The sequence below is a fragment of the Ascidiella aspersa genome, chromosome 6 (genome assembly GCF_963924565.1).
Source record: "Ascidiella aspersa chromosome 6, kaAscAspe10.2, whole genome shotgun sequence".
Lineage (NCBI taxonomy): Eukaryota > Metazoa > Chordata > Ascidiacea > Phlebobranchia > Ascidiidae > Ascidiella > Ascidiella aspersa.
In genome coordinates, this window is record NC_139452.1 from 29,614,617 (window position 1) to 29,633,002 (window position 18,386).

At 35.8% G+C, this 18,386-nt stretch overlaps 1 protein-coding gene across 1 annotated transcript in view; it reads right to left on the bottom strand.

Moving 5' to 3' along the window:
• LOC146141182 (uncharacterized) overlaps positions 1-16,901 on the bottom strand; it is a 39,994-nt gene extending 23,093 nt beyond the window's left edge. Inside the window, exons 1-4 of the mRNA XM_083392839.1 lie at positions 16,758-16,901; positions 1,471-1,613; positions 931-1,060; positions 119-224 (exon numbers count right to left, since the gene is read on the bottom strand). Of these exons, the coding sequence (XP_083248965.1) occupies positions 119-224; positions 931-1,060; positions 1,471-1,578 (344 nt within the window). The 5' untranslated portion in view covers positions 1,579-1,613; positions 16,758-16,901. The remainder of the gene's footprint in view (positions 1-118; positions 225-930; positions 1,061-1,470; positions 1,614-16,757) is intronic.
• Positions 16,902-18,386: the final 1,485 nt, after the last annotated feature.

Here is an 18,386-nt window from a genome sequence, read left to right on the forward strand (position 1 = left end):
TAATTTGTAATCCATAAGCTGAGTTTAAGACAAAAGACTTCATACTGTACCCTCGTGACGATGGCATGACATCATTACTCATTTCAATCTATTATGACGTAAATACCGCGCGACGTACCTGTAGTTAATGCTGGTTGGGTATCCGCTTGCTTTACAACTGAAGAAAGCATCCTGGCCTTCTTTTACTGTCACGTTCTTTGGTGGAACGTCTATCTCAGGCGGTGCTGCATTTCAAACGAAGATTTTAGTTTATGCACTATGAGCTAGTCCTTTTTTGTGTGGCCATTATATATGAATTGTTAGTTGCGATATAATTTTTAATAGTTTTTTACATCTATAAACATCGTCTAACCCAGAATTTGAAATCGGCACCATTGCTGTTTGCTTGGTTATATATAAGAGCACTAACACAATAATCGCATGAACACTAACACACGATAAAATCGGTGGAGCGTCTATCTCAGGCGGTGCTGCATCCACACAAAAGTGTTAATTAATGAAATTTGATAGTATTAAAGTTTGTTATTGATTTTCGGTGCAATTTTTTTTCTGATAACGTATTTGGTAAAGTAGAATATCTATAAAATTACACCGAATTCAAAATTGGTAAAATGTGTCCCCTGAAATTTGCATGTGTACATAAAAATGCAGATTTCTCTAGTAAGTAAACAATATAAGACTACCTATAATTAGAAATATAAAACCTGATATTAAATGAGGTTGTATTTGAACGTTTCGAAAAGGTAGATATGGTCTTTATTATTCTTACTAGGTCTAAATAAAACCTCGAACCACTGTGCTCTAAAACAAGTAACGCTTTATGTTTAGAAAAGTAACTACATATTGCACGTTTAGGATGACTTGATGAAAAAATCGTACCCAGTTTTGTACCTAATTATTATTCACTCGCTAAACTATTGGTGGATTTACCTTTAACGTAGACGGTTGTGGTGTGTTCAATCTGTCCATGTTGGTTTGTTCCTTGACACACGTAATTTCCTCGGTGAGTTTGTTGAAGTGAGGGTATTTCTAGCATTCCACCGTCGATGATGATTCCGTCCTGTGCCATGAATTAACAAATAAAGCGCTTGTAATACACAATTCAGGCACTTGTTACGCCCTATGTTTTCCAAGATTTGTCGTTTTAAACCGTGCTGTAAAAGTAGAGAGTTTTAATGTCGACAAAGTAAATTCTATGAATTAACGTAGGTCAAAATATTGAAAAATGTTGAATATTTAACAAATACCGAAGTTTAGACTTCAACGGTTTCAACAGCAGAGTGTTTTGATTTGTCAGATTTTGGATTACTTTAAGATGCGATGAATAAAAGTTTGGTGCTCTTTGGCCCGCCCAATAAGTAATCTGTGGTCTTACTCTTAGTCATAATTATATATTCTTTGCGAAATTGCTATTTGCACGAAGCATTCTTCATACTCAAATATATTTGGTTATTTGACCCCCTTTCTTACCTTTCCACTCTCCAAAAGCCATCCGTCTTTTCTCCACGTGATCTCGGGCTGGGGCTTCCCCACCACTCGGCAGTGCAATTTGATTGGTTCGTTTTCCCGCCCTGTCATCGAAGGCGGCGATGTGGAACGGAAGGCAGGTGACTCTGCAAAAAAAATAACGGTAACGTAACACAAAACGTAACAGTTTGGCCCAGGAGTTATTTGGAATCCTTAAAGATCTGGTATAAACCCAACACCTAAACTACATGATTTATTTATTTAATCTTAGTAAATACGTTAGGGAAGAAAATGGGTGATTTACAAAAAAGGTTAACAGCTTTTGCAAAGTTACATTTGGCTTTAATCCTGCCATGCTTTTTGTATTTGAGATTTTCTAGTCAGTAGTTTAAAGAAACTCGAGCAACTTTTTTTCGAGTTGAGTAATTTGGACTCGATTCGAAGCCAAGTATTTATATTGTATCGTTGAACGGTTTCCCAATGTGTTTATATTCTTAAAACATGTTAGGATTTAGTTGTTTTCACTTTAAAGCATGTGAAATGTCATTTGAAAGTGTTTCGTAATAACAACTAAATACTTCTCTTAAGTGATTGGACATTTTAAAGCTGTGTAGCGTATTTTTCTATTGTATAGCTTTGATCGATCAGTTCCATGTTTTGAGTGTTAAATTGATTTCATTTTAATTTTTATGTTGTGTAGCACTTTGTTGGTCTGTTGGCTGTGGGAGTTTTTTTAGCTTGTGTACAGTTTTATTGTCTACAACAGACAGCTTTACATGCAATTAGCGTGTGGTATCACTGTCAGTTTTTATGTAATCAAAGGGGGCATTCTGTTGTCAAATGGATACGAGTATGTCGTAAAGCGTCTTAAGCTCTTTATTTAATCTTTGTGTACTGTTAAAGCAGAATTTTTGGCATTTAAATGCTAGCTTTTGTACAGTTTTATTGACTGCGGCAACACTCTATATGCAGTGTGATGCCATATCTCTATCACATTTCAATGGGAGACGTTCTATAGTCAAATGCATACGCGTCCGTCCTTAAGCGTCTTATACAGATTAAGTCCAAGCACGTGCTTGTGTGTGCTCAGAGTGCGTAGTTAAACGTATGACCAAATGGCTAAGCGCTTTATATTCCGCACCAAGGACCCTCGATGTTCCTGTGAGCTGGATTCTTTTTCCTAGCAACAGATTCCTGATCCCTGTATATCTACTTGAAAATGAATAACCGGATAGAACGTAATACCTGACATACGGTGTGTGGTGTGTTGTTCCCAGCAAATTAATAGGGAAAAATGAAAGTTATGGTATTTTTGTTTCTTATTGATATTTGTTGCATAAAATTGCAAGGCGGTGGCACTTTGACATTAATATACACTTAAAACTGAACGAATTTCTTATTGATTCAGATTTTAGACCAAAACTCTTTAAACCAATTTGTTTCGTTTGGTTTAAAATGATGTTTAAAAGCGTTGATGTCTGTGACATCGAAAACGTTATAACATTTAAAACGCGGTATCTGAAGTGAGTGACGTTATATACCAAATGAACAGAATAATTTCAAAATTTCAAAATCAGTAGCATTGTGGCTACACTAGCATGTTTAATAATCAAACGTTGAAGATTTAATTTTACCCTTTTGCCTTCTGTATTTAAAATTTGCCTTTAAAAATTTAACATTATTTCCTCTTTTCCAATTTAAATTTGACCTAAAAAATTTCAGCTCTTTTCTAGTTTGTATTTGAAATTTACCCCCAAAACGGTGAGAAAATCCCCCTTCTATGACTCACGCATTTTCCGCCACATATTGTGCAACTAAAATGCTCGCGTCAATTAAAATCGCGTTTGAAACGTCCTTGAGCGGCAAACGGCTTAAGTTTGTCGCTGGGCAGACCCCGGGCTTATTGCTGCATTGGCTAGTTCATAAATAATGGAGCCCGACATAAGATGCTGTTAATAATTGATGCGCCCAACTTTGCCCATCAAATGGCGAACACTTTGCATTTGGAGGCTATATGCTTACGCACATGTGTGAGTAAATCGAGTAAATGCGTCGAACTTGTCGCTTTTAACTAAGCGAAACGTTTAGGTCGCTATCGGAGCCGGTGGGCTTTTTATTTTAGATTTTTCGCTTTAAACTACCAAGAATATAGTTTTATTGTAGTATCGTTTTGTAGGACTTCCTTGAGTAAACGAACTATTTAAAGCGCTAACCAAACACTTTTTAATTTTACTTTTCTAGCGACGTGTTTTAAATTAGAGCATTTAGATTCTAGGTAAATCATCGCTGTTCGCTGATAAATGTTCTTTGTAGACTCTCATTTGCCTAAACCTCATATATCCTAATATAAGCACCTTTGGTGTGCATAACACTGAAATCTGTTTTAAACAAAAATATTGCAATAGCAAAACAATGTTATAAGAAAAAAAATCAAATCAACGTTTAAAAATCAAAAAGAAACTTTTAAAAACACTGTGCCTTATGTGTGTGTATGCCTTACGATTTAGATATAGCACTTACCTCCAAGACAATGTACAAAAAGCAGGGACAGCAAACAGATATTTCTCAACAAAAACAAAACCATTTTGTTCGTTAGCTTTTTCATCTTTGTCAAATCATGCTTACAAATATCAAAAGTCTATGTACAAATCCAACCCAACTGTGATATAAAGAGAACGTGCACTTGGTAAATAAAAACATGACTGGTAAGTCACGCCTAGGGGCTAAGTATTGCACAAATTTGTAGTCACCACAAAAGTGCTTGTAACTAAACAAATCACCTTAAAAAAGATCACTCGCTTGAAAAGTACAAACCGTTCAAAACCGACTTTTAATTCCGCTAAAACTGGTTTAGATTACAGTACTGCCGAGGTTCCTTAACTGCGTTTTCGATCGATTTTTCAACAGAGGAACTGCAGAGCTGAATAAACTAGATAAAAATAGAAATCAAACCCATTCAGATGTGAGTATTAGTGTTTGTATATGACACGAAGAACATAGAATACATTTTTGACTGTTTTTCGAGGCATGTATAGAATTCAACCTAGCCAAATGTCTCACAATGCCTATACTTAGTTCAAAGCTCCTTTTTAACTTAAACAAAAATCGTTATCAACTCAAACTTTGAAATGCCAAATGTTCTTAACAAACAAATAGAATACAAATCCAACTCCATCCAGATGTGAGTAATATTGTTTCTATGAATATCAACTTCACTCAATATTTAAGTTCAAAATGATACTCTGTTTTTTGGCAACATTTAAACAATGTTACTTATTGGTTTAAATTGTAATACTGCCTACCTGCAATGATTCAAGCTACAAAACAAATTGCTTTATAAAAGTTTTTCAGCTGAATTTGCTGCTCTACACTGATCAACTTAACCTTTAAACATACGGAAAAACCGCCTTCCAACCATCCGACAACACAAGACCCTAGAATTTTTTTCCTTTTTTCTTTCTCTCTTCCGTTTTCTCTCTGCTAGTAAGCTCAATTGGGTTACCTTGCGGTCGTAAGTCTCTCATTCGAATTTCGTGATAGCTTTAACGTTTTACACCCACTCAAACACCAGTTTTACATGGTTTGTATCTATATTGACGGACACATTTTTGTATGTCAGATATGTAATGGACATTTACTTAAAGCGAGGATTGCGTGTTACTAGCACGTGGCAATTTATGCGTCGACGTTTTAACTTATTTGCTAGGCGATTTACCGTATTAATAAAAATAAATTCCTCTACCTTTCCTAAACTATTAAAATCACGCAATTTAAAAGCGGTTTTACCAAAAAATCGTTGAAAAAATCTGAAAAAGTTATTCGAAATATCGTTTCCGTTCATTTTTTCCTAGTGGCCGGGGTGATATTTTCCGTTCAATAAACTCATGTTGGAAATTCATAATCTAATTTATCAAGAGTTACCAATAGAACAAAAAACAGACTCTTAAATATTCCTAAATATCTCTATAAACTCTTTAGCATTACAAATCGTACACTGATTTGGGACCATACAAAACCAAAGGTGCTTTATATAGTAGCTCAATGTCACGAATCTTACGTTAGCCTTGACCATAGACCGTGAAATCACTTTGCCATGTTTTTGTTAACTTTTCATTAAGCGACGCGCGACGTCATGTCGCTTAAAGCGCGCGCGTGGCCGCGTGTCGCCCGTCGCTTATCATTGATCGCTGGCGATATTGACCAGCGACAGAGGAAAGAGAATCATCAGGCCTTGGTCAAATTAGCCGAAACATATTTCTTCGCTCACGCATAATTACCCACGAGAAATAGCGGCTTCTTTGCCATCATTCTTAATCACCAGGCCTTTCAACCAAGCCCGCTCCTAATGAATATACCGTGTTTTTCAACGCCCGTACGGGTATTTCCCTAGTTATGTAACCTGCTGCAAAACGCGACTGACTCTAGAAACGCAGGACTTGGATTAATTTTGCGGTTTTCTGAGTTTCGTGTTTTTGAAAACCGCGAATGCGCTTTACTGCGAGCATTGTCCTACTTTTTACAAATGGGTCTGGCTCTTTGGTGCAACGTGCTTTGTTATTTCTGGCATTTTTCACTTAAATCGACCAAGTTTTGACGAAATACTTTAATATAAATAAATTAAACTGCTGTAATTAATTGTTCTTACTTTCTTTAAACCTTTCGGAAAATGTCTTACGCGTTTTTACTGTTTTTTTATTTTAAGTTTTTTTAAATTATTTTCGAAAAACAGTGTAACTGATAACCTTTCTTAAATAACTTTACATTTCATTCCATTATATGACGTTTTGTACGTACGTTGAAAATATCCTAAAAAAGGGCTCCTTAATATTTCATTACAGTTCACGCATGTTATAACTTGGCTCCTTTTGGCCTCCTGATATGTCATATTTATATATGTCATGTGACAAGCGTGCATTATTAAGAATTTAATATGAGTTTTTTTGCATATTCCCATACTGATAGCGTTATCTATTTGATCACAGAGCAAATACCAATTGCGGGCTTCATGTATTTTTAATTATAATGCTTGTAAAACGAACTTTTTAATGAAGTTTTAGGCAAAAACCTATTACGTTTCTCGCTTCTTAAGGCGCCTCGATAACCAATGGCAATAGTTCTATTAAATTGACTTACGGCTCACAAGTTATGCGTTACATAAAAGTTACCGATCTTGCATTCAAGCAATACGCTAGACGAACATTAAAGCACATTGGCTTGATGTTGTAGTTGCGACGTACAAAATACTACGTACTTGTGCGTGGGCTTTCATATCCATTCTACGTTTAACTACAATTAACCTCAGTCATTACATTGAGACTTACTCGAAACGTTCATAAAATGCTGCCTGTACTTCTGTATGGGCTTTGATATTCATTCTAGGTCCAACTACAACCTCCAGCCATTATCTTAAGACTTAATATTCATTCGAAATGTTCACAAAACGCAACTTACTTCTGTATGGGCTTTGATATTCATTTTAGGCCCAACTACAACCTCCAGCCATTATCTTAAGACTTAATATTCATTCGAAATGTTCACAAAATGCTACCTACTCCTGTAAGGGCTTTGATGTTCATTCTAGGTAAAACCAGAAAACCGCATTTTCGCTAAAGTAATTCGATCGTTAAAATCGCCGCATTCTGTCAACAAAGTTCGCCAACGGCTTGGGCAAGTCACAGCTCTGAGCTCTGATGTCTCTATGCGTGCTCCAATACGGGCATTGATCGTTGAACTAGCGTACAAAGCTAACGCAAATAGTCGAAAGATTCCCTAATGACAGTCGGCCATCGATTTTGCGGGCAATTATTTACTGCTGGACGCTGCAAACTTTACCGTAGTTGCTTCGTCTGTCCACTGCCCATTCGTTCCGCTTTTCTTGACAAAAACATCCCAAAACAACCAGGGGCTTACGCTCCGCTTCGAATCGTAATCCAGCTTGCATATTAATGAAGTTTAACTGGGTCATTCGTTTTTGTACGCTAATGTTTAAGTTTATTTAAGACTTTTATGCGATTCTACTTGTTTTAGCATTTTAGGTGGGATTAATCGTAAAACAAAGTTGACAAATTGGCTTGTTTTTTTAAGTTGGTGCTATTTAATTGTGGGATGGTTCGCAACATTTTAAACCACCTAAGAGTTTGCATTAACTGTACGGCCTACGCATTAATGGCACAACTATTGCTGGATGCCAGTTGACTTTATTTAGACACCTTCTGTTCGATTTTGGGGTGTGCAGTGCTTTACCATTAGGAACAACCGTCAGACTTTTCTATTGTTAATAACTACCCTCATATAGAATGCGTGCTATTTGTTGTTTAATGCGCTGAGTTTTGTTCACTAAAACTGGCAACAAGTGGCTCTTTTTTAATCATAGGTCAAAGAATAACAAAAATTTAGTGTAACTCGTAACTCTCGTGGTATGTTTCTAAAATAAATAAAAAACTAGACGGGGGTGCGGTTGTTGTATATTTTGTCAGGGGATATATTTTCAGGGCTTAGTGTTTATTTTCAATTTTTACTTTATTTTAATTTTTTTTTTTTTTTAATTTTTTTTTTAATATTTCGTATTGTGTACTTTATATTATATATTTTGTTTTTCATTTTCCTTAACTTGTTTCTGCAAGCAAAAACAGATATGGGCCGAAAACTTCCCCACTTAAAATATGCCTTTGATGCGAAAGGGGTTCAAATATGGCGTAGAATTTGGGGAATGATCGAAACATATATTTGATAAATAGAATTTACTTAGATAATGCATATGGCTATTTTATTAAATTTTGACCAGCTTACGTGTTTGAAAATCAAATATTATCATTCTCTTAAAGACTAAAAATGGTTTAACGCCTATGGTTTGCTATACTTTTGCAAACTTTCACTAGGTAATTTTTTACCATAGCTTGGTCCGAGCAATCACTGTTAAAACAGGCTTTAAATCTGTCGTTTCAAACAATATGAAAAACACTATTACGTGCCTAATACGCAAACTATTAAATCGAAAGTTTTGCTAGATAAGTTTAGGCCTGATGTTGGTATGCTGGTTGGAGCAAGATGCACAACAGGTGCTAACAGAGAGGCGTAGACTGCCTTAAGATTTCGCATTTAAACTTGCGGCGGTAAATACACCCTATTGACACTTAATTATTAGGCGAAGCTTATCGCGAAGTAATTGGTCGCCCCAAAAAATGCTGACGCCGCATTTAAAGCAAGCATTATAAATGTGTCGCCGATATTCTGCCTTGAACATCCCTACTCGAAATGCTTCCCTCCGTTAATTGTACGCTGGGTGAAACTTTATTCACGGCCTTACCTCTTTGTGTATTACCGCGACAATACGATGAAATACGAATTGGAGAATATTGGAAACATCGTATTTGGAGAATATTTGCTATTTGCACCTGTTCTGTATGTTACTCCAATTCAACATATCTACACACAATTATAAGTTGTGTATAATAATATAATAACTTATGGCTTTGAAGCGAAGGGGGTTCAAATATGGCGTAGATTTTGGCAAATGATCGAAACATACATTTGATCAATAAAAATTTACGTAGATAATGCTTACGGCCATGTTATTACATTGTGGTCAGCTAGCATGTTTAAAAAGTCAATATTTTCATTCTCTCTAAATGATTTAACGTCTATGGTTTGCTATACTTTTTCCAACTTTTACTGTGTAAATTTTTACCATGCCTTGGTCTGAGCAATCACTGTTGAAACAGAGTTTAAATCTGTAGTTTTGAGCAATATGCAAACACGTTTATGTGCCTAATAAGCCACGTTTTATATTGAAAGTTTTGCCAATTTAAATCCAATAAACGCATGATTTATTTATTTATGACGCCATGTTATGACGTAGCTTTGTAACGTCGTCGTTAAGAATGCGTTAAACTTAAGCTTTTTGTTGTTGCGGCCCTTGTATAATTATATTTGCTTAGACCTGGTGTTGATATGTTTGAATGGTGCAACAATTACAACATGTGCTAACAGAGATGTGTACACTGCCTGTAGGATTCGCATTTAAATTTGCGGTGGTAAAATATTTTGTGTTGTAAGAGCAATAGGTTTTTTTACTTAGAGAGGCCTCTTTATGAAAGGCAAGTCGCATGTGCATAGTTTTACTAGGCAAGCCACTTCCAACACAAATGTTGCACGCGCGGGACAATAGGGCGCAGCAGGGATGCCAGCAGCCGCCTCGTCGCGACGCGAGCTGGACAAAGCAAGCGAATATGAACGAATTCTGTATGAAAGTTTTTCTGCTGCTAGATGGCTGTCGTTAGCTACAAAGTGCTAAAACGCAATATTTCAGGTTTTTACCCCCCAAGCAAAGGCCCCTGGGAGTGCAGCCTCATAAACTTTTACAAAGCACCTACATACCACTCTACGCCATGTCTGAAAATTTGAAGGTTCTACGATGTCTACTTTTTCTATAAAGCTTCGGACAAAAGTCGGTCTGAAACAAACCATAGGAAACCATAGGAAACCAAAAAAGAATAGCGGCAAAAACAAGATATGTCCCGAAAATAAATTTTCGGCCCATATAATTATGCTTTATCTGTCTATCACCTTGGCTCTACATTCTACTATCACTTAACCACATTATACACAGCAGCGACTTCTACTGTATGTAAACACCATATCCCTAGAACCTTTGCTCTACATTCTACTATCACTTAACGGCTTTATACACAGCAGCGGCGTCTCCGGCAGTCACAAAACGCCAAATGAGTGGCGCACAGCCTGCAACATTTGCTGTGGCCTCTTCACCTGAACATCACACCGCTACCTTACCCTTTCCCGGGTGCTGTGCTGTGCTAATAACAACGACACTTTCTTATTGCTGATAACTACACTCATATATAATTACGCGCTGTTTCGTTTTTAAAATATCTGTGCTTTAAAACGCACTAACAAATCTTCGTAATGGACAACGAACAACAAATATTGTTTAAACTCTTTTGGTATTTTTTCTGAAAAAAAAAATGAAAAAAATGAGATTTGTACCCTACATATGAAAAAGCGCAACTTTCACCTTACTTAAACACCGTCTAAGTCCACCTGGAACCTTTGCTCTACATTTCTACTATATAAGACGTTATACACTGAAGCGCCGTCTCCGCCGAGCACAAAACGCCGAATGAGTCAGGCTCGCAGCCTGCATTTGCTGTGCCCCTTCACCTGAACGTCGCACCGCTACGTTGCCTTCTATACGTTTTGCCCGGGAGCTGTGCTAATAACTGCCGCTACGCCTCTCTAGTCCTATCGATCCCCGTCCAACGCCGGCACTCTGTGTTCAGCGTTCAGGACAATCTTGGCTGGAAAACGGCCCTGGACGAAAATTGAAAAGGGTTTAGGCGCTCGACTAGATTGACGGGCCACACACTCGCGACGTCAAATTTATTTGCTTGCCTGACACTTTCAATCATCGACCTGTCAACGATTAGTGGGGTGGAGTTAAAACTTCCAAATCTCACCAGTTTACCTTCTGTATAGAATTCATTTAAAAAATAACTTTTCTGCATGTTACGACGTCTTCACTTGCTTACACGGTACTTTCAATATAATCAACATGTCGATGATTAATAGGGTGGATTTAAAACCTATAGGAAATATCGAAGTTGAATATGCAAAGTTGTTTCCAGAAAAATCTTAGTTTATTTTCAACATGCATTTTGTTACATATTTCAACAACATCTATTTGCTTAAGGGTGTGGTATAAAATTGTGAAGGAAATTTCGTATCTCACTTTAAATACACAACCCTTTTTCTTTTTTTATTAGTAAGGTGAAATTGACCTTGGTCTTAAGGGTTCAGAGCTTTTTTGACCACAGTCTTACCGCACAAATTAAACAGTTAATAATGATTTGTGTGACCACCGTAAGCAAGCATTCTGTTATATCACTGTCAAAGCCCAATTTTAATCTGCCGTGATATTACAAATCGCCGTCGCAATTTAACATGCTTTGATTATCCAAATACATTTTTTACCGCAGCCCCAGCTAAAATGATTTTTTGGCCTCAGTCTTAATGCTCAAATCAACCCAAAATTGTTTTCCCGCACCAATTTAACCACGCTCTCTATTCATCACTGTCAGCTTAATTCAACTTTCCACTTTATATCACTTGGTTCGTACGAGAAAAAATAACCAACCAACTACACTTGACAAGAATAATTAGAACCAATATAACCAATTCAAGTATAATTTTACGATTTTAAGCAGTAATTTAAAAAGGCAAATACCGCTAAAGATAGTTTTTATTTCTCTCTGTCTCAGCTAAAATTAAGTTAATGAGGTATTTCAAATCCATTTGTTAACCCTGGACAAGCTAAGAAGGGTTATTCTGGCCATAGCTTACCGCACAAATCAACAGCAAATGAAATGCTCGAACCACTTTGACCACGCTTTCTATTTATCGCTGGGTCAGCTCAATTTAAATATCCACAGGTTTAGATCACTTGGTAAACAACCAAACAACTACACCACAGCCCATTTAGCTTAGCGCTGACTAGCGTTTCTTAGAACCCTCACTCTTTCTAAATAATGAATAATGGGGGTTGCAATGGCCAGGGGCGGCATAATTAAGTGAAAGGGTCTCTACACAAAGCGCCCAGCCTTCTCCTGTGACTGGATAAGTGACAGACAAGTATCTGAGTACAATGAGGTCACTTGAAATCTCCAGCTTTCCACAATTGCGCGTACAAGGGTTGGCGCTTAGCCCGGGCTAAGAACCTTGTTTTTACTCCACCAAAGAAACTATGAGACGCCTTTCTATTGCCCCAAACAAATGGCTTACTGCTAAGTGAACGCCATGATATGGTACTTGCGGTTTTTACTGTTAAAATATAACCATTTTAATATTTATTTAAAAAAAATTAAACCATTATTTATTTTTATTCATTTTATACGTTACTGACGTTCTTGTTTTCAAATTGCAATGTAATCAATGCTTTCACTTTTTATTTTTTAGAATTTTTAATTTTTGTATCGTAATAACAGTTTTACCTATTTGAATTATTTATTTAAAATCGCCTACATTTTTACAGAATTTTAAACTTTTATAACTAAAAGCAATTTTGAGTGCACTTAAACTGATACTTTATTGTCGTTTTTTTTAATCGTTTTTTTTTAACTATCTATTTAGTTGAACATCACACCTAAGCTCATTGTTATTTTTTCAAAAAATTGCCTTCTATTACGTAACAACGTTTTATAGTCTGAACTTCCGTCGTTGAAATATTGCAATCGAGCGTCTGTGCATTGGTCGGTTGTAACTTTGTTAAAGTTTGACTCACAAAAACTTCCCTTAAACCTTACGTCATTTTTACGCCTTGCTGAGACCAGCTGTGCAGGATAATGAAGCTTCTAACTTAATAAACAGAGGGACATTCCGTGAAAGCCACTTTCAAAACCGTGAAATATTGATTTGGAAAACTTCTGTGCTGTTATGACCGCATTTGATTAAAAATATTGCAATGGTGTGCCACAAATAATGGTTTCAGCAAAAAACGGGAGACAAATAAAGTCACGTCGTACTTACCAAATGTAGGAGATTGTTAAAAAATTCAAAATCTTAGTAAAACAGAGCTAATTTTTTTCGTTAGCGGTAATGTGTTTTTTGGGATTAAGTGAAACAAAACTAAGGGTTACATTAATAAAGCAAAGCGAATCAACTACGCATATGGTTACTTCTTCCACATTAGAAAGAAAATTTAAAATGAGTTTCCAGGAAATTGCTATAAGCAAATAAAAGGTTGTTTGGGCAACGCATAGGTACCTTTGATTGAGCAGTGGCTTTTTCTGTAGGGTTTTGGTGTTCTACGATTAGTGGGTAATTAAATCGATTAAAAATTATGTATCTAGATTCTAGTTTATTATTCAATGAAACAGTACATGTCTATAAGCCAGACTAAAGAATAACATTAAATACAAAAGCATAAGTTGGCAATACTAACAATATCTTTAATTCATCGCCTAAAAATATCCATGTTTTTAACAAGAACCAACCTATATTTTCATATAGTTACACGGAAATATTTTTTGTGTAACTTCCTCACAGAACAGATTGTAATTTGGAATGGCATTGCGTGGCAATATTGTTAAATTTAAGTCAATTTACCAGCTTTTGATTGTAATTGAAAATCAATCCCATGGATTAGTCGTGCAATATTGCGTTCAGATAAACCGTGGTATGCGATCGATACAAATATCCCATTATAACAAAACGTGCAGCAAATAGACTTATACTCGGCATCGACAATAAACTAGACGTAAATAAGTCAAACTCCCCTTACGTTGTTATCTAACTACATCTAAGGAGTCGATTATCTGTATGTAAACTTAACTGGTTAGGTAATTTTTGGCTTGAAACTACGTCGTACATTGAAGCTTACAAAAACCTCATTTTGGGAACAGCACATACGTTTTTTCAATGAATATACTGTTGCTGCCAGGCATTGTATCAATTTTAAAATTGTTCTTCCGGCAACTAGTTTTAAACTGCTATTGAAACTAGATTTTACATTTACGCTTACGTAAAATTAGTTTTGCAAATAACGCATGTTCTTCCTGAATATATTTAAACTCCTTTCAAAAAACAAACAAGGAAACTGTTAGCAACGCATAATCCAGTTTTACATGTTGTTACGGAGTGTTAGTTGCGCCATATGTTGCAATTAAAGTCTATTGTTTGGAAAGTTTGTCATATCGCCTTAATCTGTTGTCGTACAACACACAATGTGTCAATCGCTTGATTTGAGCCGTTTGTATTTGATTAAACCGAATTAAAATAGGATTACGTCTACAAAGCCTATGAATGCAACAAACATGCGAATTAGTCGTGTGACCTCCTTTTTACGCCGAGTTATAAGAATTTGCATGCGGACCTTGATATTTTAAGCCGTAGTCGAACACAGTTTTAAGGAAAATCTTGATTAGATTTAGTTTTAGTAATTTTAATTATAAGAAGTAGGTAGCATATTGTAAACGTTTCGATAAATCTTTATCTATTTCCAATATCTTGTGCTATCTACGTCTGCAGACGCTTCCATTCTCGTATAACTGCAAGCTCCGACCATTATGCTTCTAAAACATTTTTATTCTAGGGTACACTATGCACGGATCTGCAATGTAGCTTGATAATGTATTGGAAAGCCTAAAATGTCGTGTATATTGACATCATCGTAATAAAGACGTTTCTTAAATGATACAAGTACATATCGAAATGTCCTAATTTAGATGATGTCGATCTACTCGATCTTTTTGACTTTGCAATTCTGTTTTATTCTAATTAGGTAAAACTAAAATTGGTAGTCTATATCAGGCATAGACGGATAATCGTCTCAAAAACTACTATTTAGTTCGGAAACCGACTGAAACAGGTTCAAAATTTTAAATGCGTTTTCAAGTATACTCAAAACTGGAACACAAGTGGGTATTGTGTCGTAACAACGCTTTTCTACTGAAAGTGCTCGTCTCGAGCGCGAATCGAAAAGCGCAATATCTCTTCCATCCACACCGGTTCGTGCGCAAGTGCTGCTGAATTAGCTTGGATAAGGCATCGATCGGTGTGAATTTGTGCAAAGGATATTTTGAGTGACTTTCCAACGAGCACTCGTGGTTAAGAGAAGTGCGTTGATTGGTTCTTGATGGTCACGTGATTGTTGACGTTGCTATGGTGATTTGTGTTTTAATGACCTAATCCTTTTTTTGAGTCTTCGTTTTGCAAAATTATTATTATACTTGTTGCTTTATGTTTGTAGAAATTTTTAATCCTATATTGTTTTAACTTAGAAATAGTTGTTTAACAAATGGTAAACTATGCTGTATACCAGTGTTGGTCAATGTTTTTTCGCGGCGAAATACTAAGAGTAATATTATGAGGATCCGAACAAAACCACAAGGTTGTAAAAAAGATCTAAAACAACTTTATTTAAGAAAAGCAGAATACTATATAGTTACGCAAAAAAGCATCATCAGTTCTGCTAATTTCTTAATTCGAAGGAATCATTCTCATTTTCATTCGAATTAAGAAATTAGCAGAACTGACGATGTTTTTTTGCGTAACTATATAGTATTCTGCTTTTGTTAAATAAAGTTGTTTTGGATCTTTTTTATAGTCTTTGTGGTTTTGCTTGAATCTTACGATATGGAAAAAAGATCAACAACTAGAAATGTCGGAGCAGGCTTAGACCCCGGTATTAACAAAAATAATAATAATAATATTATTATTGTTTCATCAACTAATATTATGAGGCTTTACTGACACAAAGCTATTCACCGACTATTTTGTAAGCAAACAAAACATACAAACTGACAACAAGTGGCAATATTTGACAAACTTAATACTATCCAAGTCTTCGTGTTGCTTGTGTAGTTTTTAAAACCATCTCAATAAATCAAACTATGTGAACTACTGCAGTCGGCGAGCAAACCAAATCCAACGATGCTTTAATTCACGACCCATGGGTTGTTTGGCGGCTGTCGCTTTACCAACTGAACTACGCCGACTCAAAGGGAAAAAGATCTAAGCTAAACCTAGTTTTTCGTCTTTAACAAATAACCCTGCACATAATGAACTATTTGAAATAAAGCGCAAACCATGAAATGTTGTGGCTATATATGTATAAACACTGCCGCAGAGCTATAATTGTTGGCTCAGTGTTAGGTTCAGTGCAATAATTGTTATTGTAGTTCTGAAATGTGTCGTTTTTGGGAAATCCGTTATGTAAATTTAAATTGGTACGTTATCTGTCTGAAAATCGAAGTGTTGATGTGCTTTGTTGATTTGCGTTAGCATTTGGGACTTTGGGTTAACGAATACGTGTTCAAACAAGTGATGAATTCGGTTAGCTTACTACTACCATAAGCTAGCGATGTCCGATAATTGTGAATGAGAGCCGACACCCGATGCCAAGTGGTTGTATCAGGACTCGTCCGATACTATGGTGGTGTCGGTGCTGATCCTAACCAAATAAGTAATTTCGCCATGATTTGCCATCTATTGCAGAAATGTTTCTCTTTGAAGGTAAATTCGTCAAAAAACAGACCAAAAACTGATGATAATTACAATTTTTTTCCTAACAACTAGGCAAAAAATATCTTTGAACGTTTTAATTTAATCTTTTTCGTTTGTTTGAGCATAGTTATACCGTCATTTGTTATGTTATCGCGATATCTTTTGTCCTAAATATGAGATATCGGTATCGGATTTAAGTCAAGCACGGACATCCCTTGTATACGCCTATACAATCGGGTTATCGTATGAACGTTTGGCCACAACTAGCAACTTACCATTTATGACCAAGTGTAGCCACGTCCCGTTGCTTGTCGGCTTATCGTCGAGGTAAAGAATCCTGCACTGGTACCACCCTTCGTCAGCTAAGCGCAAATCCTTTATCCGCAAGACGGCGCTGTCGTCCAACAATTTTAAGCGACCTGTCGGCACAAGATTGGATTAGAAATTTGTTGGTTTGGGATTTTAGGGGAAGCGTATAGTAGATAACAGTTTTCTTCTCGATACAAATACAACACAAGAGTGAAAGTATCAGCGAACATTCAATGGTTTTCAGTCAGTCAAACCTGACTATAAATAGCAGTATTTCTCAACCGATGGGTTGCGCCTTTAAATTGGGTGGCTGTTTGATTTGGTTGGGTCGATGACTGCAGTAGTTTACATGGTTAGGTTTATTGAGATCGGTCTAGAGCAAGATTTTTTAAGCTTTAAAGAGAACGCTGTAAAAAATAAGAAGACATTCCCTATATTCAATAAATTAAAATTTATTTATGCTTTTTATATTATGTTTTGTTCACGTATAAAAAAAATAAGTTTGGGTTACGAGGTTTTGAAAAATGTTGAGAAATCCATTCAAGTTACAACAAAAAAAGGAATTTAATTCTTGCTGTTGTTATTATTTCTGAAGGTTTTAAGTTATTTGCTTGCATTTTAGTGTAGTTTCTACCATAAAATTTTCCACTTGAAGATTCACATTTAGTATTATAAAACAAACAAAAACACCAAAGAATTGTAAAAGAGCCACAAAACATGAAATGTATTTTAACCTGTTTGGGGGCTCATTTACCACACGCAAGTGAAAAAATAAATAAAATCGAAAAACATATGGTCGTGAAATTTAAATAGCCGCGGTTAAACGGCTGTAAAGCGTTTTATTTCCATGAACAAAGCGAAACCGTTGTCAGTCAAGGACGTTTACCGAACGTTCACTTTCGTTTTACCCCAAAAACGAATCACATTGAGCAATTTATTTTTACATTTACAAATGATTTTTTTTTTTGGAAAAAAGCTCAAACCATTTGGAATAAATAGAATAAAAGTTAAAATGTTCTTCAAATATATAAAAGATAAATCCGATGAATGGAATCCCTCCCTCAGTATTCATTTATGCAAAACCGACCACTTTTTAAACAATATTATAAAACTCAGTGGATATTTGAAACAATTGAAAGAATGTACGACGAACAAAATGGCGTTGAAATATGAAATTTATTGGATTTTAAAGATTAAATAATTCCAGCTAGATATTTTCCTTGACACCTTGATTTAGTACCTCCTTAACAAATACCCTTACTCTGCGTCCTCTCTTAACAGACAACGTTGGACAATATTCAGGGAAAAATTAAACTTTAATTCTGGGATTCTACATAATTTCGATAAAAGATACTTTTCCCAGTTTCTCTCTTTTTCTTAGAATTTGTTTTTCTCGAGGCCAAAATTTGCGACATCAAATATTCATGCGCGGGATTACTGAAGCCACAAGAAAAAAAGCGCGCTTCTTACATTTTAAATTGACTTCCGCAAAATAGGGCTTAGTCCGTCAACTTTTCCCACTTAAACAATAACCTAAGGGTAATTTAAATAATTTACTTTGTTTTGTTCAAAAAATTTGCAGTATTACATTAAAG